The sequence below is a fragment of the Balaenoptera borealis genome (genome assembly GCF_965194805.1).
Source record: "Balaenoptera borealis genome assembly, contig: HAP1_SCAFFOLD_1434, whole genome shotgun sequence".
Lineage (NCBI taxonomy): Eukaryota > Metazoa > Chordata > Mammalia > Artiodactyla > Balaenopteridae > Balaenoptera > Balaenoptera borealis.
In genome coordinates, this window is record NW_028122789.1 from 21,831 (window position 1) to 48,593 (window position 26,763).

At 43.4% G+C, this 26,763-nt stretch overlaps 1 protein-coding gene and 1 pseudogene across 2 annotated transcripts in view; both read left to right on the forward strand.

Annotated features, from left to right (window-relative positions):
- The first annotated feature begins 278 nt into the window (after positions 1-278).
- Positions 279-26,763, forward strand: part of LOC309622050 (RAD52 motif-containing protein 1-like) — a 48,402-nt pseudogene continuing 21,917 nt past the window's right edge. Inside the window, exons 1-7 of the transcript in view lie at positions 279-397; positions 778-957; positions 4,131-4,253; positions 4,627-4,800; positions 5,762-5,860; positions 9,030-9,118; positions 10,574-11,603. The product of the transcript in view is annotated as an RAD52 motif-containing protein 1-like (transcript). The remainder of the gene's footprint in view (positions 398-777; positions 958-4,130; positions 4,254-4,626; positions 4,801-5,761; positions 5,861-9,029; positions 9,119-10,573; positions 11,604-26,763) is intronic.
- Positions 15,620-22,664, forward strand: LOC309622046 (leucine-rich repeat-containing protein 37A3-like). Its single transcript, XM_082409248.1, has 3 exons — positions 15,620-17,430; positions 17,855-17,959; positions 22,384-22,664. Exons 1-3 carry the CDS (start codon positions 15,658-15,660, stop codon positions 22,435-22,437), a joined length of 1,932 nt encoding a protein of 643 aa, XP_082265374.1. The 5' UTR covers positions 15,620-15,657; the 3' UTR covers positions 22,438-22,664.

The window sequence follows — 26,763 nt, forward strand, 5'->3', positions numbered from 1 at the left end:
GTGTGCTGCTCGCCTCCCTCCAGCTCAGCCCAGCACCAAACCTACCCACCTCCTGCCTCCCCCAGCACAGGCCCAGGGCTGCATGATTCCACGTGATTATATAGTGACAGTGCCACCTGTGGAAGGGGACCTAGAGGCAGAGACAAGCCCGGAGTGGGAGGGGTGAGGGAGAGGTCCGAGCACCGCCCTCGTCCCACTCCCAACAAACTGGCTCCCCCCCCTCAGGTTTCCGTTATAAACAGGGCGTGCGCAGGCGCGCGTGCGCAGGCGCCCCGAGCCGCGCACGCGCGGTAAAGGTAGGATGGTGGCGTTGGTACCTTTTGTGGTTCCCATCGTGGGTGACAAAACCTTGCTGGTGTGGGAGCTGAGCTCTGGACCCACGGCCGAGGCCTTGCAAGTGAGCCGAGCCGGGGCAGAGGGAGGGGTGGAGGAAGCCACCTCGTGCCTCAGTAACTGGGCGCCCCGGGGTACTGCTTCAGCACCTCATCTGCCTGTGGTCTCTGCTGAGAGGAATCTTAGTTCTAGAGCCGACCTGAGTAGTCAGCTCGCCCCCACAGATTTTTGAGAGATAGTTCCCAACAGCCGGCATTGCCTCCTAATGCTTCTCGAAGCTTAGGATTTCAGAGGGGAACCTGTTGCTGAAATGAGAAGTGTTTGGAGTTGCAGGATCACCACAGTTGCCTGCGGCGAAGGGCTGGGGGAATAGAAAGGAACGGGCGGTTTGGCTTCCTGGGCGTGAAATTTCCTGCACTTACTTAGCATGGGCCCACCCTACAGCATTCTCTGTTCACAGTCTTCTCCCAGTTTGGCCTTCTGTATTCGGTCCGAGTCTTCCCAAACGCAGCAGTGGCCGGTCCTGTGTTCTATGCCATCATCGAGGTTTATTCAGCAAGGGATGCCCACAGAGCCCAAAAGGCATGCGACCAGAAGCAGCTTTTTCAGACATCTCCAGTGAAGGTGGGTCCAAATGTGGAATTCCTCGCTCTACTGGGATGAAGTGCTGAATTTAAAACTAATAGGCCATCGGGAATTCCCTGGCGGTCCAGTGGTTAGGACTTTCACTGCTGAGGGCCCGGGTTCAATCCCTGGTCCGGGAACTAAGATCCCAAGGGGGGGAAAAAAAAATAAAAGGCCAATGTTTGTACAGCACTGTGGTGTACAGAATGCTCTCAGATGCACTGCTCCACTGATCCCCCAGTTCCCCAGTTCTTTCTTTCTTTTTTTTAGATGAAGAAACTCGAACTCAGGATGGTTAAGTGACTTACTTAAGGTTTATGACAGTAAATGTGGAAACTAGAGGCCAAACCCAAACTGAACTGATGTTAAAGCCCATGTCATTTTATGCTGCCCCTTAATTTAAGAAATCTTCACAAGAGTCTTCCTTATAGTTACTTTTATGTGGATTTTAGATGTGTGAGGTTGACAAATTGTTTTTTAAGTTAATTAATTAATTAATTAATTAATTAATTTTTGGCTGCGTTGGGTCTTGTTGCTGCGCGCCGGCTTTGTCTAGTTGCGGCGAGCGGGGGTTGCTCTTCGTTGCGGTGCCTGGGCTTCTCATCGCGATGGCTTCTCTTGTTGCGGAGCACGGGTTCTAGGCACGCGGGCTTCAGTAGTTGTGGCTCACGGGCTCTAGAGCACAGGCTCAGTAGTTGTGGCACACGGGCTTAGTTGCTCTGCGGCATGTGGGATCTTCCTGGACCAGGGATCGAACCCGTGTCCCCTGCATTGGCAGGCGGACTCTTAACCACTGTCCCACCAGGGAAGTCCCGAGCTTGACAAACTTTTGTCAGATGTAACATAAAGGAGGCTTCATCATCATCATCACTCTCAAATTGCCTATTCAGAACTCCCTTCAGCTTCCAGAAGATGGTTAAAATATTCTTTAATGCATTGTAGAAACCTTATTCCATATTAAGATGCCATCCAATTTTACTTCCCCAGAATTAACATTTCATTATGTGCCTCCATTCAGCCACCATTCCTTTTTCAAGGACCTTTTCAATGCCTCTGAATAAGTGAGTGAGGCTTCGATTTCCCAGACCTTTCACTTTATAATTGTGTGTCTTCTCTGATTGGCTTCTTGCTCTGGCTACTTCCTACTGACCTTGCTGCCTATTCTCACCCCTATTTCTTTACTCACTGATTTCACCTTTATTGAATCTGAGAACTCTCCTCAGATGTGACTCCAGGTACACTACCTCCCACTTCTGTACCCTGTTTAACACCCTCTTCAATCCCGGCTGTACTCCCTGGGATTGAAATGATTTCGTGTCAGACATTCTTTAATTTGCGGACCCTGCGACCATTTCACATAACCCCTCAGATATTACGGATGGTCCTGGAAAGATTATGAAACAGTTACTTGGTATCAGTTGTGAGTAATGAGTTCTTTTCTTATATTGGACATTAAGACCATTCCATAAGCTTAGGTTCTGAGATTGTCACAGCATAAAGCCCGTCACTGATAGAGTAATGAGGAAAATGTTCTACAAGTCACTATAGAGTTGAGAGGAAAGGGCATTCGTATTCGATTTCTTTATTTAATGCAGAGCCTTAGTTTACTACCCACACCCCCGAAATTGTTACCTACTTTAATTATGCGTTCTCTTTAAATTTTATTTATTTGGTTGCACCGGGTCTTAGTTGCAGCAGGCGGGCTCCTTAGTTGCGGCTCAAGGGCTCCCCAGTTGCGGCACGTGGGCTCCCCAGTTGCAGCAGGCAGGCTCCTTTAGTTGTGACTCGCAGGCTCCTTAACTGTGGCGTGCAAACTCTTAGTTGCAGCATGCACGTGAGACCTAGTTCCCTGACCAGGGATCGAACCCGGGCCCCCTGCATTGGGAGCACGGAGTCTTAACCACTGCACCAGCAGGGAAGTTCCAATTATGTCTTCTTTTATTCATTAGCAGGTATATATACTTCTTATCTTTTTTCCCCTGTATTTTTTATAAATACAGACAAGAGAATAACATCTTCAAATAAAATGAAGGAAAGGCCTAATGTATCTGAGTTTTTCTCAGTAGCACGAAGGGAAATGTTTGCCAGCAAGAACTGTGGCAAGGTTATCCCAGATGTCAACTGTCTCTACTACCCAGGGGCTCAGAGCCCTTCTGAAGCTTCCTAATTGTCCAGGACAGCTCCATTATGACTCACCATACAGGGCCTAGCCTCCCTGTTGTAAACGTTGCGACACTCAGCATTTAAAAATTAGTCTCCATTTCTCCTTCCCAGCAGGCAGCTTCAGTTGGAGAAAGTAATTTCATTTTCTTATGTACTCATTCATTCACTCAGTCAACAGACCATCCCTCCTCTATTATGTGCCAAGATGTATGCTTGTTTCTGGTAACAAGGAAAGAATAATATATGGTTCCTTCAAGCACTTAAGGAGCTCATAAACTAGTGACAGAGGAAGATGCACAAACACATCAATAAAGAATTAACAATGCTTTGACTTTATTTGTATTATTTGAATGTTTATGACTATATTTACATACTGCACCCTGTTCAAAATGCAAATAGACATTTAAGAAAGAACTAGTGATGTAAAAACTCCACAGTAATATGTAAGTTATTTAGAGAGTTAAGACTGGAAATATTTGCACTCTCAAAGAAGCTTGTTAATGCAGATGAACCTCTAATTCTTTTGGTTGCTTTATTTACATTCATCGAGGTATACGTATTCCCTCTTCTAACAGGGGTTAGTAACTTGGGGAGGGGGTGCTACAGATTAAGGTCCTAATTCAGTGGCAGGTCCATCTTATCTCCTCTTCAGGTCATATTCTCAAGCAGGAGCTACAGGATGAGACGACTAAAACAGTTCACTTCCTTTGCTTACCCCCAGCCCCATAACAGGCTTCTGCTGGGCTTCCTTGCTTGCTTTCATCATCACTTTCACCACCAGAGGTCAGGGAACCTTCCGGTTAATCAGGGGCCCTGGAAATGATGCAGAAAAGTACTGACTTAAAAATAATAAATAACATTTATTTAGGGCTCACTGTGAGTTCATTGCTTAAAATGTCCTACTTAATCTTCGCAACCACTCCATGAAATTGGTATTGATAAATCTCAGGTATATCCAAAATAAGTCTCTATGTAGGGTTGTGATATTTTTAGGTCTTTTATGTCTTCAGGTTCGTCTCGGCAGCAGACATAAGGCGGTTCAAGATACTACGCTTGCCCCAAACAGCTCCAGATGCCAAGAATTGGCAAATTACTACTTTGGTTTCAATGGGTGGTCAAAAAGCATCATCAAGGTAAACTCTAGATTTTCTTTGACTAACCAGACTCCTTTCAACATTGAACTCCTAGACTTTAGAGAGAAGAATGGAACAGGGCTATGGGGAGGAGATGTGGGAGGCTTCCACACGGAAGTATCTGAGCATTGGCCTGCCACCTAGAATTAGTGATAATCTCAATGACTTGGATGGTGGTGTCCATAATTTTCTCCAGTATTTGTATGGTATATAATAAAAAAGAGTTGTCCATATCTAGTCATTCATTTGCAAGTCTCACTTGATTTTGAGGCTATAGCATACCTCAACTATTACCTGGGATTGCTGGAGTTTAGTTTTAATTTCTAACAACAGAATATTTGGAAGTCTAGCCTTTCATTCAAAATCCTAACAGCTTCAGGATCTTTCTAACCTTGAAGAAAGGGAAAATGAAGATATTGTGACACCACTTCAGAAGCAATAGCCTGAAGTTCTTCTGTGCTTCAGAGGTGGTGTTGCCCTCCCACGAGTGCAGGAGTCCTGGAGTTGGCATGGCTGAGGAAGGAACCTTTGGATAAGTTGGAGGAAGGTCTGTTTTCCAGTATGTGTGTGTGTGGGGAGGTGAGGGAGTGGGATTGCTCTTTTTTCCTTTCTTTCTGAAACTCAACTTTTCAGATACATCATCACCTTTTCTAAGCAACTAAAGCCCTGGGCAGAATTTTTCTGCCTGACAATATAGGTTTTTATCTTAGGCGATACCTGACAGCACCTTAAACTTTAGAATTTTAGAACTGACTGCCTGCCAAGAAGCTTAGGAGGAGGGAAAATTAGTTAGTTTTTGTTTTTGGTTAATAATTTGTTTTGTGCTAAAATAGTCCTTCAAATACAGATGTCTTCTGGCCTTCAGTTATCCCAACAAAATCATTGTCTAAAGATTGAAATAAACTCTTGTGTAAATGTTCAGTCCTTTGCCTCCTATAGAAGGGCCTGAGCGGAAAAAGTAAATGTAGATCCCTAGAAAGGGGATTCCGATTGGTACTGAGTTTTTTCCTACAATCCATGGCACTTGGGCTTAGGGTTTTAAGTCAGAGGCAGGGCTGTTAGCGAATGGAGTAGAGGAGGCTCCACCATCCACCTGAGTGGGTGATGGTTGAGGAGAGGCCAGATCATCTGCACTACCACCAAATCTATCTCCCTGTATGAATCCAGCCCTTTACGCACAGGAGAGCAGGGTCTGTAGCAGTGTAGCCTCAGCTTGTCCATTTGAAATCTGTGAGTCATATGAGATTTGTGCCACGTCCTTGGTTTGCATTTCCCGTCTAGTTAGTATTTTAGGAACTTCCAGAATAGATCTGAGCAGTGAAACTGTGCCATGCCAGGGTATACCTACAACAGAGACATTCAGCTGTACCCCAGTGTTGTGCCTGCCCTTAATCACTAAGGTAGTGAGCTAAGAATCACAGATGCTTTTTTAGTTTTAAACATATAACCTAGAAATCAGTTATTCAGATGATAGGCATTTTAAATTCATCTGTTTTGGTTGGATTTAGGGTCATTATCATTCCTTATGAAAAGGAAGGTAACCCAGAAGCTTGCTATTCAGAAGACTATGACAGATGCATTCCAGAAACTGCTGATTGTGGTTTTAGGTAAGACCTTTTTGACTGTTCTTGAAGTGCTTCAGTTTCAGTGAGCAAAGAAACTTATCTGAAAAGTTAATTGGATGAAAGTAATGGTTATCTAAAACATTACATATTCTTTCATTCACCAGATGCTTTCACAGCAGCAGTCTTAAATTTGTTCTTTGTGGCATTTATGAGAAAAACGACAGCAACTATTATTGTCCCCAGTGTTGAGATGTAGAATGACTTGCCTCAGTTCATACAGAAAGTGTTTGGTCCCGTTCTTCCTCAATTGCTTGCTTTTCATACAGAATAGTGCAGTTATAAGCCTTGGACACCTGTGTTTGAGTCCTAACTTTGTCTCTTAGATTTTGTTGTTGTTGTTGTTGTTGTTGCAATTTTAGGTTTTTCTAGCCAGAGACATTTGAAGGTATTTAATATCTCTAAGCTGCAATTTCTTTATCTGCAAATAGGGTTAGTAATTCAGCTTATCACCTAATGGGGGATATTGTAAGAGTAAATGAGATGATGAATGTAAAAAGCTTAGAACTATGCCTGAAACATAGTAAGCAGACAAAATATATTGACTATTATTATTATCGTTGTTGTTTTCTTGTTGAAGAGTTTATTAGATTATGTTTTTGGAATCAATTTAATTTCAGTTTTCATTTCTGATATATTGGGTGAATATGATTCTTTTTTTTTTTTTTTTTTTTAGGCATCAATTTTATACACATCAGTGTATACATGTCAATCCCAATCGCCCAATTCAGCACACCACCATCCCCACCCCACCGCAGTTTTCCCCCCTTGGTGTCCATATGTCCATTCTCTACATCTGTGTCTCAACTTCTGCCCTGCAAACTGGCTCATCTGTACCATTTTTCTAGGTTCCACATACATGCATTAATATACGATATTTGTTTTTCTCCTTCTGACTTACTTCACTCTGTATGACAGTCTCTAGATCCATCCACGTCTCAACAAATGACTCAATTTCGTTCCTTTTTATGGCTGAGTAATATTCCATTGTATATATGTACCACAGCTTCTTTATCCGTTCGTCTGTTGATGGGCATTTAGGTTGCTTCCATGACCTGGCTATTGTAAATAGTGCTGCAATGAACATTCGGGTGCATGTGTCTTTTTGAATTACGGTTTTCTCTGGGTATATGCCCAGTAGTGGGATTGCTGGGTCATATGGTAATTCTATTTTTAGTTTTTTAAGGAACCTCCATATTGTTCTCCATAGTGGCTGTATCAATTTACATTCCCACCAACAGTGCAAGAGGGTTCCCTTTTCTCCACACCCTCTCCAGCATTTGTTGTTTGTAGATTTTCTGATGATGCCCATTCTAACAGGAGTGAGGTGATACCTCATTGTAGTTTTGATTTGCATTTCTCTAATAATTAGTGATGTTGAGCATCTTTTCATGTGCTTCGTGGCCGTCTGTATGTCTTCTTTGGAGAAATGTCTGTTTAGGTCTTCTGCCCAGTTTTGGATTGGGGTGTTTGTTTCTTTAATATTGAGCTGAATGAGCTGTTTATATATTTTGGAGATTAATCCTTTGTCCGTTGATTCATTTGCAAATATTTTCTCCCATTCTGAGGGTTGTCTTTTCGTCTTGTTTATGGTTTCCTTTGCTGTGCAAAAGCTTTGAAGTTTCATTAGGTCCCACTTGTTTATTTTTGTTTTTATTTCCATTACTCTAGGAGGCGGATCAAAAAAGATCTTGCTGTGATTTATGTCAAAGAGTGTTCTTCCTATGTTTTCCTCTAAGAGTTTTATAGTGTCCAGTCTTATATTTAGGTCTCTAATCCATTTTGAGTTTATTTTTGTGTTTGGTGTTAGGGAGTATTCTAATTTCATTCTTTTACATGTAGCTGTCCAGTTTTCCCAGCACCACTTATTGAAGAGACTGTCTTTTCTCCATTGTATATCTTTGCCTCCTTTGTCATAGATTAGTTGACCATAGGTGCGTGGATTAATCTCTGGGCTTTCTATCTTGTTCCATTGATCTATGTTTCTGTTTTTGTGCCAGTACCATATTGTCTTGATTACTGTAGCTTTGTAGTATAGTCTGAAGTCAGGGAGTCTGATTCCTCCAGCTCCATTTTTTTCCCTCAAGACTGCTTTGGCTATTCGGGGTCTTTTGTGTCTCCATGCAGATTTTAAGATTTTTTGTTCTAGTTCTGTAAAAAATTCTTATATAATAATCGGCTACGTTTTTGTGAGCCTTGAAAGTGGTCATGCTACTGAATAGCGTTGATTGTGTTCCCTATCGAGTTATACAGCGGTGAGAATGTGACAGGCTGTGCCCAAAGGAAACTCTATGATTAGTAGATTCCCGGAACAGAATTGCTCCCCTGCTTCACAGCCCTGCAGGCGTAGAGACTGAGAAACCCTAGCTAAGTTGTCAGAGACCTTATTTGCTTGTAAGAGTTGACCCTGGATTGGTCTTGGCCTTCCAGGCTGGGCAGTCCTTCCAGTGAAGTTTGACTTCCCTGGTCATCAGGCAGAATCTCCATCAGCTGTCAACTCTGGGTAACAACCTTTAAGAACCAAACTAAATGTCTGGGTTGTTTGTCCCTAATATGCAAAGGTATTCCTTATATGTACTCAAAACTCCTTGGACCAAAAAGCCTGGTGGCTCTAGCTTGCCTTGAGGAAAGCTGTATTGTCCAAAAGGCACATGGGCCAGTTTCTGCCAGTAGAGTGTTCAAATGCTCTCTCTGTCTGTCTGTGTCTCCAAAGCTTTGTTCATTGTATCTGGTAGAATTTTGGTCCCAAGGAGTAGGCACTTGCCTTGCTTCTAATATGAAGTATCTATTATAGTCCAGTGGTATCTATCCCAGGTTTGAACTCACTTTGACCCCCACCTAATGCCTTCCTATTTACTTGTATTGTGATTGAACATTTTTGTTTCCACAGCTTTTCATTCCTTTGTCATTATTCCTTAGTTCTTATTTCTAAGATCAGAAAGGTTTTTGAACCAAAGTTGACACTTCTTATATATTTTTTCACAAATAATTATGATAAAAACTGAAGTGTCAGATGAGGGAACTTCTAGGAAAATGCTCTTATTTTCTGCTTTTAGAAATCAAAAGAATGTCTAATTATCGGGTGCTACCATTGTATACAGGAAGTTTTAGAACAAGAAAACTTCTGAATTGATCCTTGTTAACTTTATTTCAGAAGGTGGTAAAATAGCTGTGGCATATAGACCCTGTGACGAGGTCACAGATGATGCTAGAACCGAAGAGGAACTACAGGGTTTAATTCAAGTATGTGGAGATAAAAACTCAAGGGGTACACAGCCAGTGTAGCCGTAATTCAAAACAACCAGCAGGATTTGGAAGACTTTGGCATGTCTACTCAGCTCTGTCATCCTTCGGAAAATGTGAAACTCTGAAACTGCTTTTGAGGCAGGGAATTTCTAGGACTTCTCCAAGTCCCGAGCCTTGTCTCTGGCCCCTTATTTGAAGTTTGGAGAGCAGGATTGAGGGCCATCAGTGTACGTCTACAGTTGTGGACACAGGAGAAGACACAGGCCTTTTAGAACTCCCCTCAAATAGAATTGCAGGGATTTGGGAACAAAGTAACTATGGCCTTAAGTGTGATTATGCTACAGTGTTTAAAAACTATTCATGCCTTTCAAGTAAGGTATATTACCCAGATCTCAGCATCTCATATATATCTTGTGTTAAATGTTTTGCAGAAGAACCTTTCTGTAAATCAATTATATGGATGCCTCGAATTAGGGATTAAGTTGTCAATGTAATTGCTAAAAGAAAACATTAATGTACTGCATATAGGATTTTTATTAAAAAGGAGCAAAAAATGTGTTTCATGTCATTGAGAGCTTAATTTGGGGCTAGATTTCTGATTACTTAACTCACCCCAATGTTGCAAAGTTTGTTTTGAAGGGAAGAAAGTAGAGAAAGAAAAGGTGGTTATGTTCTGAAAAATGTAAAAATTTTGAAAGTTTTTCCTGTACAAAATAATTAATTTAATTCAATTTAAATCAGTCAAGGAAACTTCAAACATATCCATGTTTGGGCTTTAAGAAGTCTAACTTCCTGTGAAATGTGAGAGGAAAGGATTCCGTATTGATACTAAAGATTTCGGAAACCTGATTATAACCACAGATCCATTCCTAAATGAGGCCAATCTTGGAATCAGTTCCATTTAGAAACCATTATGTGCTAGGCACTGGAAATAAGATGAAGCTCCTTCTGTCTTGGGGTTTAGGTGTTAAAGGTGTACCAGACAATTAAAAAGGACTAAAATTAAATAGATTATGAAAAGGACTGTGAAGAAAGTAAACTGGGTGCTAGTTAGAGTATTTCAAGAAAATTACTTAACATGCTGACTTTAACATTCTAAGTGTCTTCTCCGCGTGTGCACACAGGGTAGACCTCTGAAAAGTGACACTGTAGTTTTTTCTAGATTAATGGCTCTGTTGAGACAAGGTGGGATGGGGGAAGTTTTCCCATGCTAATGTAAAGGGCCGTTCACTTGGTTTTAGACTCTCTTTCCCAGAATGAATTGCTCACCTGCCCCAAAGCCCTCCTACAGAAGTTCTGGAGTCATCACTGATTCAGTGGTAACGGCTAATAATAGAGTGGTGAATTAATAATGAGACGTGAATACTGAGAGTTTGGAGGAAATGGCAACATTTTAGAATAACTGTAAGGTGTGTTCCCCTCCCGCCACCCTAACTGGTGCTCATTTTGCAGGTCAGCTACTTTTCTTGTCAGCCGTGTGGCCAAAGGGGGGAAGAATGCCTCTCAGACTTGAGCTTTGAGGAGGAAGGGTTCACATTGCCAGAACTGGACTAGCACTTTTGAATTTCCCAGAATGCCAGGTCCTGTGGTTTCCTTGGGAAGCTCTGCATCCTTCCCAACCCCCCGCCACCCCTGGGCCGCTGGAGTTTGGGGCCACTCGGGTCTGCAGCCCAAATCCCGCCTCCTTGTTTGGGGCCAGGGAGGGCAGGGAGGGCTTGGGAAGAGGGCCCGGCAGGAGGTAATTGTCGCTTTTGCAAGGGGAAGAATGGCTTGCGCCCTGGGGACTCTGGGAAAAAGGCCCACTCTGGTGGCGCGCATTGGATCTCCGCACGAACCTAATAATGGTGGTGGCGGAACTAAACACATCATAAATAACGGGTGGGACGTTAGGCAGGGGAAGGGCGCGCGGTTGCTGACGTGAGCCCTCGCGTCGGCGCTGGCATAGCAGTTCAGCTCGGACGCAGGATGTGGCTCCAGCTCCTCAGTGGCCTGGGTCACTGCGCCTGGGAGCCGCCGCGTGTTATGTCCCGGCTGCACCTTTGGTTGCCACGGCTCTTCGTCATGTGGCAACAACTGTGGCTAGTAGTCCTGGCAGTTCAGCCTCCGGAGTGGGCCCTGGACCCCGTCCAGGTGACACCCAACCTCGCGCGGCTGACCGAGCCTTGGTCTTCATACGCCTCAGACCCCCCTCCCAAATTGCCCCATGCCCTTACACCCCTGGCAGAAGCTGGGGGCTTTAATTATTTGACGTCCTCATATCCAGTCCAGATGTTGGCATCGCCTCATCAGGAGTTGACTGAGACTGAGGTTCCATACCCGGACACGGATTTGGTTGGAGAGCTGCCTACAGGGCCAGATCAGTTTGCTGTTCCACAGCAGGATCGGAATAACAAGCAAACCCAACATCAAAAGCTCCCAGAGGAAGTTCCAGTGCTGGATTGGAATCAGAATCAGGCCTTGGTTCTGCCTTCTTGACAAAAAAGTAAGAGTAAACACGTAGGTCTACATCAGGCTTAAGGTAACCAATCATTTGTAATACTAGTTCCACCTCTAGGTATTAAGAGCTCAATTTTTTGCTGCGTTGGGTCTTTGTTGCTTCGCGTGGGCTTTCTCTAGTTGTGGCGAGCAGGTGCTACTCTTTGTTGCGCTGCACCGGCTTCTCATTGGATGGCTTCTCTCGTTGCAGAGCACAGGCGCTAGGTGCGTGGGCTTCAGTAGTTGGGGCACACAGGCTCTAGAGTGCAGGCTCAGTAGCTGTGGCGTACGGGCTTAGTTGCTCCGCGGCATGTGGGATCTTCCTGGACCAGGGATCGAACCTGTGTCCCCTGCATTGGCAGGCAGATTCTTAACCACTGAACCACCAGGGAAGTCCCAATTCCAGTATTCTTAATCTTTTGTGTAGATCCATATTCCAATCTGGTGTCATTTTGCTTCTGCTTAAAAATACTTCTTTTAACATTTCTTATAGTGAAAGTCTGCTAGTAATGAATTCTTTCAGCTTTTGTATGTCTGAGATAGTCTTTATTTTGCTTTTGTTTTGACAGATCTGGGTATAGAATTCTAGCTTGATAGAATTCAATTCACTACTTTAAAGGTGTTATTCCACTGAGTTCTCGTTTACATTGTTTCCAACAAGAATTCTGCTGTCATTGTTATCTTTGTTCCTCTGTATGTAGTGTATAGTTTTTTCCTCTGGCTGCTTTTAAATTTTTCTCTTTATTGCTGGTTTTGAGCAATTTGACTATTTTTTGTGCCTTGGTGTAGTTTTGTCCATGTTTCTTATGCTTAAAGTTCATTGATCTTCTTGACTTTGTGAGTTTATAGTGTTTACCATTTTGGGAAAATTTTGGCTATTATTTCTTCAAATTTTTATTTTTCTCCTCTCCTTCATGGACTCTAGGTACACATGTATTAGGCCACTTGAAGTTGTTGCACGACTCACTGATGCTCTATTCATTTTCGTTGTTGTTTTGTTTTGTTACTCTTTTTGTTTCATTTTGGATCGTTTCTATTACTATGCCTTAATGTTCACTGACCCTTTCTTCTGCAGTGTCTAATCTGCCATTAACCTCGTTCAATGTCTTTTTCATTTAGACATTGTTTTTAATCTCTAGAAGCTCAATTTGGGTCTGTTTTACATTTTCCATGCCTGTACTTAACATTTTCAGGGTTTAGTCTGGGTTTTTTAACATATGAAATACAGTTATAATAACTTTTCTTCATGTATAATAACTTTTTAAATGTTCTTTTCTGCCAATTCTAACATCTGTATAGATGATGGGTTAGTTTTGATTGATTGCCTTTTCTCCTCAGTATGGGTCACATTTTCCTACTTCTTTGCATGCTTGGCAATTTTTCATATGATCCCAGATATTGTGAGTTTTAGTTTATTGTGTGCTATATATATTTATATTCCTGTAAAATGCTTGGGCTTTGTTTTGGGTGAAATTAAGTTACTCAGAACAATTTTATTCTTTTAGGTCTAGCTTTTAAGATTCCTTGGGTAGGAGTCCAAGTAGCCTTTAGTCTGGAGCTCGTTATTTGCACCTACTGAGACAAGTCCTTTCTGAGTATCATGAGGTTTTCCAGTCTGACTTGTAGGAACAGGTACTATTCCTACAACCCTGTGTGATATCCAGTTATTCTTATTATTAATCCTTTCATGTGGTTCTTTTCCTGGCATCAAGGAATTCCTCACACAAATGTACTGACCAATACTTTGTTGAATTCTCAAGAGATCCCTCTGCATATCTCCAGAGTTCTTTGTCTGTGCACTTCTTTTCTCTCTGATACTCTGCTTTGTGAACTCTAGTTACCTTGGTTTTCCCAGACTCTTAGCTCCGTTTCCTCAGTCAGGGAGTCCACCAGTCTCTGCCTGGACTTCTCTTCCCTGTACCATGGCCTGAAAACTCTCTCAGAGAAGTAAGTTAGGGCAATTATAGGGATCACTTCATTTATTTCCCATCTCCTGGGGATCAATGAACTTTATTGTGTGAGGTCCAGTTTCTTGAAAACTGTTGTTTCATATGTTCTGATATTTTCATTGTTTCAGGTGGGAGGTTAAATTGGACCTTGTTACTTCATCTTGGCCAGAAGCCAATAACATTCTTTAAGTCTGTTTTGTTTTGATACAGGGTCCAATTAAAGATTAGGCATTGCATGTCGTGTCTTTGTTTCCTTTAATCTAGAATATTTCCCTCCTTTTTTTTTTTTTGGTCTTTTATGACATTGGCATTTTTGAAGAGTCTGAGCCAGTTGTCTTGTAAGTTGCCCCACAATCTGGATTTGTCTGTTTCCTCATTAGATTCAAAGTAAACATTTTGGGAAAGAATACTATATAGGTGATGTATTCTTCATACTTCAGCACTTCAGGTCTTATAGGACAGATATAAATATATTTTTGTTTATTTTGTTTGTTTCTGCAATTTTATACAGAGTACAAGAGATGCTGTTTTATGTCCTATTTGGAGCCTGAGAGTTTCTGGTTCCATAACCAGAAGCTGCTACCTAGCCCTTCTAATGGCTGGGAGAGCTAGTTTATTCTTAGACTGTCCAGCTCTGAACTTGCTCTGAATCTCAAGCTTTTCTATCCACAAAACACTCAGGGGCTTTCAACTATTTTTCTATATATTAGATTTATTGGCACTAACTTGATGACTTCCAAAATGTGCTATCATGCCCAGGTAGCTTGAATACAGGTCTCTTTCAGTGATCGAGAGCACCTCATAAATAATAACACTTTGCTACTTGTATAAAGACAATATTGCTGATTTTTCAACACAATTTTATTTTTTTTTTTGGCCGTGCCACACAGCTTGTGGGATCTTAGTTCCCCAAGCAGGGATTGAAGCCGGGCCACAGCAGGGAAAGTGCCGGGTCCTAACCACTAGACCACCAGGGAACTCCCCCAAACAATTTTTTTTACTAATTATATTACTCCCTTCTCCCCCAGAAGTGGGCAGTAAAGGCATTTTTAATCTCCTTTTACAAGTGAGGAAAAACAAGATCAGAGGTGTAAGTGCTATGACCCTAGTGCCTTGATCTCCTGTCCCCAGTTTGGGGCTCTCTGCAAGCCCATGCTCCTCCTTTCTCATGACCCTTCCCTCCTCCTTGACCCTCACCAAAAATACTTTTAATCCTTTTGGAAGAGAAGCCCAGCTACACAATGGTACACATTACCTTCACACAGTCAGAAGCTTTGGATGGTTCCCCAAGTAAAGCTGGAAATATTAGAAGGAAAATGAAATGAAAGCAAAGTAGCCATCTGACAGAAGTTGCTTTTTCCCTTCTGCATTTTACGACCTCAAGTATTATTCCACTGATTTGTTGAACGTTCCACATTGGCATACAGTCTGGCAAATCTCTTAACTTATAGCCCAGATCACTGCCCAAATTTTAGCAAAGAGCCAAGGTGGATATAGTGTTTTTTTCTGTATAGAGCCTTCTGTTACGGGGGCTGGGATATATGGAAGCAGGGACTGAGCAAAGGATTCGGTGGGTGGGTGGAGAAGGACATGTCCAGATGACGACCTGTTAGCGGCGGTTGTTGTCATGGTCATCTGTGACACTAGCAAGAACGCAAGCACACTGAAGAGGTGGAGAGAGGAAGCCTCACACTCCTCTGCCTCTGAGGCAGGACAGGATGGGTATGTGAATGTGAGGAGTCACAGTAGATCTGCGGAGAGCCCAGCTGAGTAGGGGAGTATTTGTCTTCCAGCCTTGGCTTTTCTTGAGTACTGGCCCCTGGGAACCAGTGGAGTAACCCTGAATATAGTTACTATATTTCACACTACAGAATTTTCTGAGTAGATAGCCACTTTTTCAAGAGATATCTTTTTCACATTTTGTTGTTGCCAGTCATAGGCTTAAGTGTGGGCTTCTTTTTCTCCTAAGTGGCACTCAAACGTTGACTGATTCCTAATTCATTTGGCTGTGGACTGACAAAAATCTGTCCCATCAGTCTTCAATGATCAAAAACAGTCTCTTCTTTTTTGACAGACGAAGAAACATCTCTTGGGAATGCAGAAGGATCGTTGATGAAGGTGTTACAAGCCCGGAAGAAGAACAACAGCACCGAGCTGATTATTGAGTCAGAGAGGGCATCCTCAGATAAAAGTGCTGTCAGCTTGTCAGGCTTCATGAATGAGCAGCTGGACTTTAATAATAAAAGTGATATTATCAGTGCACGAAGTTACATACTGCCTTACATCTCAGAGGGAAATCTAGGAGATGTGGAATCAACATTATTACCATTCCTTCAACTTCTTTTTTCAAATACACAAGATGGAGATATGCTCCTGGGCCTTTTGAAAAACAATACAAGGAGCCCTTCTGTTAAGCCTGTACACAAGAATTCAGCTAATAAAAATAAATTGAGGAAACTCCATTTTCTGGAAAATGTGTTAGATGCAGAAACGCAAGAAAAATTTGATGAGGTTAAAAAGGAAGAAAAACCTGCCACGCGTACACGTTCCAACCTTTTAAGTGCCATGTTTAAACGCTACCTCTTTCTAAAGAAATTGGAAACTCCCCAACCACAGAAAGACAGCCCAGCAAAGACTGAGAGTACCGAGGAAAAGCTGCTGAGAGTGAACAGGGTCCTCAAGGGCCCAAGGGGCCTACAGAAAATGCACCTCCAAGCAGTGGGAGATGAGAGCGTCAGGAGGAAACAGAATGCCCAGCCATCTGTGGCGAGCACTGCCGAAGAAAGAAGGCTCAGGAGGCCATCCCCAGGAAAGCTGAAACAGCTTCTCATGGTGCAGAGGCCCAGGAAGCTGGTGGGAAAGTCCTCCAATGCGGAGTCTTCATTTATCAAAGAACACAAGGCAGCAGGCTCCTCTACCCTGAAACAGTACTTCAAGGTCAGGCCTTCTGCCTCCATCCCTCCAAAATCCCCATCTGAGGTTAAAAGCAAATCAAAAGACTTATCCAACACTATAGTTGTTTTAGAGGATGCAAAGGCTAGAGTTAGAAATATTAAGGATTTTGAACTAATCTCACATTCCGGGAAGAAATACATCTTCCATAAAATTAGGACTCATCGGGTCCAGAGAAAACCCAAAGGCAAAAGGAGTCGAAAGTTCAGAAAGAAAAGTTCACTCAATAGAATGATGCTTGCAAGCCCTCCGTTCTCTGTAGTGAGGAGTCTCATAAATTCCCCTGCGCGAGAAGCTGTTTCACCTTCAAGAGAAGTGACTTCTCAGGAAAATCCTTTTCCAGAATTATTTTCTCTTTCAGACCCTTCTACAGAAAACACTACTTCAGAAAACAATACTGCACAAAATGTTTCTGAAGAAGTTATTTCTTCAGGAAACTCTACTCTTCCCGGAGGAACCGGCCCTGAAAACACTACCCATAAGGATGTCTCCACTGCACATTCTGCTGTTGCTGCAGACAACAGTATGCCACCTGTTCAACACACCAACGAAACACAGTGGGAGCACCACAACACGGGCACTGAATTATCCTCTAAGCCCACAGGCTTCACTTTCCCAGGGCTCACATCCCCGGGTGATCAAGTTGAAACTCAGCTAAACCAGCAGCTACGGTCCCTCATCCCCAACAATGACGTGCGAAGGCTCATTTCTCATGTTATCCAGACTTTGATAATAGACTGCTCGGACACCCACGTGCAGCTGGCCTGTGCCAACCTCATCTCTAGAACAGGCCTCCTGATGAAGCTTCTCAGCAAGCAGCAGGAAGTAAAGGTGTCCAAAGCGGAATGGGATACGGGCCAGTGGAAAAGTGACAACTATATCAGTGAGAGCACAGAAGGCCAGAGTGAGCAGAAAGAGCAGGAGTCAAGTGAGGTGAGGAGAACCCCTGAAACATGGGACCTGGACTTTTACTCAGTTTAGGACATGCCATGGACGTGCCCAAGCAGGAATACCACGGGCTCCTAGTCTGTATCTTATCTTCAGCCATGACACTGGCTAAGACAGTGATCTCCCACTTTGCTCACTGAGAGAGTGTGCCACTATTCCTAGGGTAGACGAGAAAAGGACATAACGCAAGATAAATAAATTGTAGATAAATAAGTTGTCGAAGAAAATGCTAATGATAAGATTAATAACATTAAATTTGGCTTGTTCTTATAGAAGCTACTCGCCTGAAAGGATTGGGTTTTATAGTAGTTTAAGAATAGTTAGCTATTGTTTAGAATAGGTTTAAGAATAGTTAGCGTTCATCCCTTCTATCTCCTTGTTTGTAAAAAATTGTTATTTATTTTTTTAGCTCACAAAAGAAGTTCCAGGATATGGCTATAACAACAAACTCATCTTGGCAATATCTGTAACTGTAGTAGTGACGATTTTGGTTACACTTCTCTGTCTCATTGAGGTAAGGACAATAATTCATTCAGATTCAGAACCCACAAACTGAGAATCAAAGCCACCTTTCCACCTACTACTACTTGATTCTTCTCTTTAGTCATGAGGACTGAGATACACTTTGTTCTTTTACTGAAAAGTATATTCCCAGGAGTTTTTTTTCTTTTTTTTTTTTTTTCTTTTGGCTACATTATGTCTTCATTGCGGTGCGCGGGCTTCTCATTGCGGTGGCTTCTCTTGTTGTGGAGTACGGGCTCTAGGCACGCGGGCTCAGGAGTTGTGGTGCACGGACTTAGTTGCTCCGCAGCATGTGGGACCTTCCCAGACCAGGGATCGAACCCGTTTCCCCTGCACTGGCAGGCGGATTCTTCACCACTGCGCCACCAGGGAAGTCCCCACAGGATTTTGAAAGGAACTCCACTCCCAGGAGATCTCTATGGAATTGGATCCATGATAAGAAGCCATTGGACTATTTTGACAAGTTAAGTTTATAAGAAGGCCAGAGTTGACATGATAGTAAAATTTCTTCAACTCAAAAACTATGCTGCTTTGATGTACTCGCCAGTCACTCTCATTCTACTGTTTATTTCTTTCCTTGTTGGCTGAAGTGATGAGAGACATACGATCTCCATACTCATGGAGCTATCAGTCACCCTGGGAGGGCTAAAAGGACATGCCTAAAAGATCAAAGTGTGATCTCGTCAAATCCTTAGACTTACTTAGGAGCTTCCTTCTCCAGTGTATTAGGAATTGTGTAGGTAGGTTCCATTAAAACACTGCAAGTAAAATCCTGCAGCAGGCTACCCTAAAGCATGTCATATTTATAGTAGCCTATTCCTGGAGCTAGCCTGTTTATCTTCTGTTCAGTTACATAATGGTTTATTACTTTTCCCAACAGGCAGTGGCTAACATTAAAAGAGTGATTTTAATAAGCTGGCAATCTTGATTCTACCCTACCAGTCCCACCTGCTTTATTTACCTTTTCTCTTGCTATGGCAGCCCTCCATTGCAGCCAGAGCAGCTCCTCCCTATACGCTGGTTACACCACGTCCGTGCCTGCTGTTGTCTGTGCCTTTGCCCATCTAAGATTCCCTGATGTTGCTTTGCCTGTGGAAGTCCTATGAACCTCTCAAAAGCCAGCTCAAGTTCAGGTATCTTTCTTCATAAAGCCTTCCCTGCATACTCCAGCCCTCCTGATCCTAGTCCTGTGAGGTTTGTCACCATTTCTTAGGGGCCATAGCAAAGCAGTCCCCTCCCCTCAGAGCTCACAAAAGTGGGAAGCAGTTTTTTAAAAGGCAGCCCCCCAAGAGAGAAACAGCAAGGTTAGCACATCATGGAGCTGAGCAGAGATGTGTAAGGACCAGTGGCTTCCTGGCCTATCAGACTTGAATAAAACCTGACATGATGTACTAACTTCTAAAGAGAAATGTGTCTATCTGCAGGAGGGTTGGTCAGTAGTGAAAGCATAGAAAAGGTGAGGAGAGACCAACATGGGCAGCGCCCATCCTCACATTGCCCGAGAGTAGAGATGGCACCTTAGGCAGCAGAACTGAAGAGTCAGGCCCACTAGCCAGGCTGTGCCTGTTGAGGAGATGGATGGATCCAGCTGCCTCAGGCCTTCCCATTAAATTCTGGATTCGGCTGATTCCTTTTCTAATTCTGTTGTCACCAAGTAGCCTTCGATTGTGTGATTGTGCTTTAGTGTGCCACGGAGGCCTGTCTCCACAGAAGGTAATTCTCTGATTGTGTAGACACGGATGCCCTGTGTGTAGAACAGATGTATTTCTCATTGTCAAGTAATAATTTGGCATTCTGATTTTTGATCAATCCTGTGCTATTGATAAAGTGAGACTGCCACAACAGGAAGATGCGAGTTGTCTCTTGGTGAGGAAGAGTATGATTTCTGAGCCTAGGAGGCTGGGGACTAGCATGGGGTCAGCTTGCTAGTCATTGGCCATTGCCCAGACTGTCCCCTCTACATCTCCAGGTGGCATGTGGCCTTTTGCTTTTTTAGAATTTCTGTAAAGTCCCCTTTTTATTGTTTCTAACTTCTCTAGAGTTTAACCTTGCATTTGTGTTGTTTTGTTTTGTTTTGTTTTGTTTTGTTTTGACCTGCGGGATCTTAATTCCCCAAGTAGGGATTGAACTTGTACCCTAGGCAGCGAAAGCGAGGAGTCCTAACCGTTATTTCCTCTCCCCACTTATATGATAAGCTCTTCGAGGACAGGGGCCATGCAGTGTTCTTCCTATGGTAGACACTAATGGTGTTCAACGGAAGAGAGATGAGGCGTTATGTCAATTCCACAGTGAGGAATCATGCAACCGAATATTTATTTGAAGTAGCATCGAGTCCAGCAATAGACCCATGTGTTCTTAAGACTTCTGAAATGTCATGTTTTAATATTCCAATCAGTGGGGGAAAATGAATAAATGGTGATAGACTAGCTGCCTAACTATTTGGGGGGTAAAGAATAGCAGATCCCCATTTTTCATCTTAAATAAACATATTTCCATAAATGTGAAAAAAGACCACATAAAGGTATTAGAAGGAAATAAAAGCAGTATTTTTATAATCTTTTATAATCTTCAGAGCCTGATGCCACAAGCAGAGCCTTTGATATAGTCCACCATCTTGTCTGTGACACCAGCTTAGCACTGATTCATGCCAAGCGTAAGATGAAGAGTTTTCCATATATTGTCTGATTTAATGCCCACAGTTCTGTGAGGATGATATTACTATCCCTCCTTCATAGATGAAGGAGATCAATGTAAGGCCCCAGTGGCCAAACCAAAAGCAGAAGCCAGTTTCACCCGACTGCAAAGCTTGTGCTCCCTACTCCACTCTTTTGTCTTGTCTCCTTAGAGACAAAAACACTGGAAAGATTCGAAACACTGAAATTCAATGAAAACCAGTATTTCTTTACTATAAAGAGTTTTTTGTTTGTTTGTTTGTTTGGGGGTGGCGGGGTTTGGCCATGCTGTGCAGCTTGCGGGATCTTAGTTCCCTGACCAGGGATTGAACCTCGGGCCACAGCAGTGAAAGCGCCAAGCCCTAACCACTGGACCCCCAGGGAACTCCCAAGAGTTTTATAAGTCAACAAGAAGAAGACAAACAGTCCAGGGGAAAAGGGGGCAAGGGCTGTGCAGAGTAGGAGGTGTGTTGACAGTCTGCCACCATATCTGCCTGTCCTCTCCTCATGGCTCATGTGGGGTGGCTTTTGTTAGCCAGGCCTTTGTCACCTCATGACGTAAAAGTAATCTCTAATATCTTCTTCAAGTACTTTTGTAATCTGTCTAGAATTTGTTGTATTTGTTTTTTAGTGTGGTTGAGGCAGGGGATCTAACTTTTCCCCCCCTACAGGAAGATCTAATTGTTTTCAAATCTTTCACTGAATGGTTTATTCTTTCTTCCCTGGTCTCATATACTATCTACATCTGGACTCTATTCTGTGATCCAGTTATCTTGTCCTGTACCAGTACCAATATCACACTGCTTAATTCCAGTTGCTCTATAACATATTTTATATCTGGTAGGGCAAGGTCCTACTCTTTGACCTTGTTTTTCATACATTTCATAACTATTCTTACACATATTCTCTACCAAATATCAGCTGGCCAGGTTTTATTTAAAAATTATTTTGGATATAAATGGATTGCATTGAATTTGTAGGTTAATTAGATGAGAATTGACCTCTTTACAACATTCTAGGAGGATGGTATCTCATGCCATGAAGTACTTCTTCTTAATGTCCTTCAGAAAAGTTTTAATATTTTCATCACATAGGTCTTACAAATTTTTGGTTAAGTTTATTCCTCGGTACTTTATCCATTTTTATTGATATAGTGAACGGGATGTTTCTTCTGTTTTTTAGTGAGTTATTTGTGTTATATGGGAAAGCTATTGAGGCTTATATGTTGATCTCTTGATTTTGTATGTAGCCATCTTACTCATGTTACTTCGAATAAAATTTCGGTTGATTCTTTTGGTCTTTTTAGGTCCCTCATTTCATATGCAAATGTGTTTGTCTCTTCCTTTCCAAGACTTCGTTTTTCTTTTCGTACTGATTAAGACCTCCTCCACATTGATCGATAGTAGCAGTAATGATGGGCATCCTACTCTTGTTGTTGACTCTAAAACAAGGCTTAGGTTTCTGCTAGATACTTTTATTTTCTTTTCCTACTTCTAAGAGTTTTTATTAGGAACGATCTGTTGAACGTTATCTAAAACAGTCAATAAAATATATCGCCAGCTGCATGCAAGACCCTAAGTTAGGTACTGTGGAAGAGGCAAAGGATTATTAAACAGGGTAGAATTCCTTTCCCTAAAAAAGTTATCATCTCACTGGGTAGATAAGATTTAAAGTAAAAGGGAATGAATACGGATTTGGAAATAGTTGTAATGGATAATCATGATCATGTTTTCTTTCAAAACAGATTTATTCTCATCGAATTGCAAAAGGGGAAGATAAGAAAAGAAGCAGAAGGTAAATATTGGTCTTTTAAAGCAGAATTTTACAACTAGAGGAGAACTTAGAACTCACCTATTTCAATTTCCTCACCAAAGGCAGGAAGAATGTTTAATTACCCTAATGGTTTACCCTAATTTATTTATCAGCAGAATTAGCTCCCCAGCCCAAGCTGAGTTAGAACAGGACTGGCACAGATTCATCTGCTTTCACTAGTCCTTTAAGGAAAGAGGGTGGACGGGGAGAGGTTTTGCTTGCACCTGTTCCTGCTGGCCTGGTGCCTGGTTCCTAGACATCAGGCCAGGCCAGAGGCCTTCTAGGAGGCTCTGGGGTAGGGAGGGCCACATGGTTGGGGATTTAGGGGCTGGCCTCACTCAAAGCTGACGAAAGGTAGCACATATGAGTCCCTTCTGTAAAGTGGCAAGAAAACTTCCCTTCTCACCCTACTGTTTTTCAGGCCCCTACTCTCTATTCCCTTTATCCAAACCTCATAGAACTTTAACCGGGAGAAACTTTAGACAGTAGTTTGTCTCTTCCTTTTATAATAAGGAAATGGAGAAAGAGAAAGGGAAAATATCTTGCCCCATGGTCATACTGCTAGTGATTATCAAAAAGAAGAGGGTCCCTTTCCACTGAGGACTTCTCTACTGATCACACTGTGCTTGGGCTGTGAGCTCCGTTTTATGTCACAATTCAGTATACACATACTATATGGGCATAAGTAGTTTCTGAAACAAACTTATTGTGCACTCTGATTTTTTTCTATTCTATTTGTATTCAAAAAGAGTATTTCGTGTTTCCCTGCTGGTCATGGCCTTGAAACTGATTTCACAATTCACTGACACCTCAGTGACAGCCTGCAGTATGAAAGTCAGAGAGCTATAGATAACTTTGCTAGTTGGGTTCAGGTGTTTACTTGGTGTGATTCAACTTATAGGATAGGATAGAGCAGCCAGGAAAATAAAAGCACCTTCTCCCCACAGCCACACCCCCAGCAAATGCTGCATGTGCGACTAAGTCCGAAGCGGACTGGTGTGAAGCGCATCTAGAGAGTAACGTGTTTCTGCCCAGCGCCGCTCTGCAGTGTTTTCACTGCACGAGGGCACTTGGCCAAGGGCCAAGAAAGGTGAACGGGGCTAAAAATCCTGCCTATACTCCATGCTAAGCCACATGCAAAGGTCTCCCCAGAGACACGGGGCGGGGGCCATTTTGGAGGGACACAGAGAACTTCTGGAAGGCCAGCATGCATGGAATGATTTTCAAGATCCCGGGTCTGTGGTGATTTTGCTCATTGTGCTTATGGACTGAGATACCCATTTAGTCCTAATAAGACCAGAGATAACACATTGTGAGAGAGATGAAAAATGACATGTAACACTAACAGTGTGTGTTTTCCTCCAAGGGGCTTTTTTCGATTCCTGCTGCGTAAGAGAAGCTCAGGGGAAAGTGAGAGTCAGGTAAATTTGAAGGGGATATAGTACTGTGGCGAGAGAAAGCAGGGGAGATGCTGAATTAATATTTCCCTTTCTGTGTTCCAGGAGGGCTTTTTCGGGAGAAGGCGGCCACTTTGGCTTAGGGATATGTATAGGCCTCTCAACGCCACACGCAAGGAAAACATGGCACAAAAGCTACACGACAGGGAGTCTTCTGATGAGGATGAGCTGTACTTCTATAAGGATGTACCATAAATGGTAGGGGACAATTTAAAATTCTCATCTAAAATGAGGAAATAATGAAAACTATCATTGTTCCTTTCAAAAGTAAAAGCCTTGGCATTATTCTTCTTACCCCAGGGAAGTCATCAAAGCCCCAGCAGAGAAGCTTCTGGCTGCATATTGGGTTGATGAAGAGGCGGGTGAGGAAAGTGAGACCGCACACGAGACAGCCACAGAGTGAGCCCTGTTCTGCCTCAAGCCACCGGTAAATTTTATTTTCTAATATCGGCTTCTCAGCATTGCTTGTAAAATACTTCTTTTTCTTATATTAAAGTGTATAAACTCATAACCAAGTCTAACCAGGTGGTAAGGAATTAAAATGTAAATAGTTGAATATTTATATACCAATAACAGGGGCCTGCAAGAAGAAGCAGAGCTGAAACTAGAATCCCTCATGGTAGCCAGTACTTCCACAAGAGGAAACGTGGGCAAAGGAGGATGAGTAGAAGGATGAAGAGGGGCTTCCCTCCCTTGTTTCCCCAGTATCATCAGTCCCTGGGAACTGGAAAACATACCATCCTCAAGGGGCATAGATGAGTAAATCAAATAGCAATTTATTCTGGTGCTCTCTCTCCTGGTTCATCAAGTACCAGTTATTTACAACATGCTCGACCTCCTGCCCATAGAGGACCATCTACTTCTGGCCCCTCTCGTACGGTCATTGGGGTTGCCAGAATATTTGGATCACTGGGCCTCCCTCCACTGTGGAGCCAAGGCCTGACTTTTCTCCCAACTTCTCAAACTCATGTACAGCTGTGTACCCTGTGTACCAAGGTAGGGGGTTCTCCACCATTTCAAGCTGGTGGAAAATTCCCATTGGGTTGTTTTTTTTCTTTAAAAGAAAATCCCAACCGTTGGATAACTAGCAGGGAGGTGCCAGAAAGACAGGGGAAAGAAGAATGTGTGAGAGCAGCCATTGCCCAAGACGGCCCTCCTCAGGCCCTGGCCTCTCCTGCCCCCACTGCGGGTCAGCTGTGTGCTGCTCGCCTCCCTCCTGCTCAGCCCAGCACCAAACCTACCCACCTCCTGCCTCCCCCAGCACAGGCCCAGGGCTGCATGATTCCACGTGATTATATAGTGACAGTGCCACCTGTGGAAGGGGACCTAGAGGCAGAGACAAGCCCGAAGTGGGAGAGGTGAGGGAGAGGTCCGAGCACCACCCTCGTCCCACTCCCAACAAACTGGCTCCCCCCCTCAGGTTTCCGTTATAAACAGCGCGTGCGGAGGCGCGCGTGCCCAGGCGCGCGTGCGAGGCGCGCGTGCACAGGCGCCCCGAGGCGCGCGTGCACAGGCGCCCCGAGCCGCGCACGCGCAGTAAAGGTAGGATGGTGGCGTTGGTACCTTTTGTGGTTCCCATCGTGGGTGACAAAACCTTGTTGGTGTGGGAGCTGAGCTCTGGACCCACGGCCGAGGCCTTGCAAGTGAGCCGAGCCGGGGCAGAGGGAGGGGTGGAGGAAGCCACCTCGCGCCTCAGTAACTGGGCGCCCCGGGGTACTGCTTCAGCACCTCATCTGCCTGTGGTCTCTGCTGAGAGGAATCTTAGTTCTAGAGCCGACCTGAGTAGTCAGCTCGCCCCCACAGATTTTTGAGAGATAGTTCCCAACAGCCGGCATTGCCTCCTAATGCTTCTCGAAGCTTAGGATTTCAGAGGGAAACCTGTTGCTGAAATGAGAAGTGTTTGGAGTTGCAGGATCACCACAGTTGCCTGCGGCGAAGGGCTGGGGGAATAGAAAGGAACGGGCGGTTTGGCTTCCTGGGCGTGAAATTTCCTGCACTTACTTAGCATGGGCCCACCCTACAGCATTCTCTGTTCACAGTCTTCTCCCAGTTTGGCCTTCTGTATTCGGTCCGAGTCTTCCCAAACACAGCAGTGGCCGGTCCTGTGTTCTATGCCATCATCGAGGTTTATTCAGCAAGGGATGCCCACAGAGCCCAAAAGGCATGCGACCAGAAGCAGCTTTTTCAGACATCTCCAGTGAAGGTGGGTCCAAATGTGGAATTCCTCGCTCTACTGGGATGAAGTGCTGAATTTAAAACTAATAGGCCATCGGGAATTCCCTGGCGGTCCAGTGGTTAGGACTTTCACTGCTGAGGGCCCGGGTTCAATCCCTGGTCTGGGAACTAAGATCCCAAGGGGGGGGGCGGGGAATAAAAGGCCAACGTTTGTACAGCACTGTGGTGTACAGAATGCTCTCAGATGCACTGCTCCACTGATCCCCCAGTTCCCCAGTTCTTTCTTTCTTTTTTTTAGATGAAGAAACTCGAACTCAGGATGGTTAAGTGACTTACTTAAGGTTTATGACAGTAAATGTGGAAACTAGAGGCCAAACCCAAACTGAACTGATGTTAAAGCCCATGTCATTTTATGCTGCCCCTTAATTTAAGAAATCTTCACAAGAGTCTTCCTTATATTTACTTTTATGTAGATTTTAAATGTGTGAGGTTGACAAATTGTTTTTAAAATTAATTAATTAATTTATTTATTTTTGGCTGCGTTGGGGGCAAGGGCTGTGCAGAGTAGGAGGTGTGTTGACAGTCTGCCACCATATCTGCCCGTCCTCTCCTCATGGCTCATGTGGGGTGGCTTTTGTTAGCCAGGCCTTTGTCACCTCATGACGTAAAAATAATCTCTA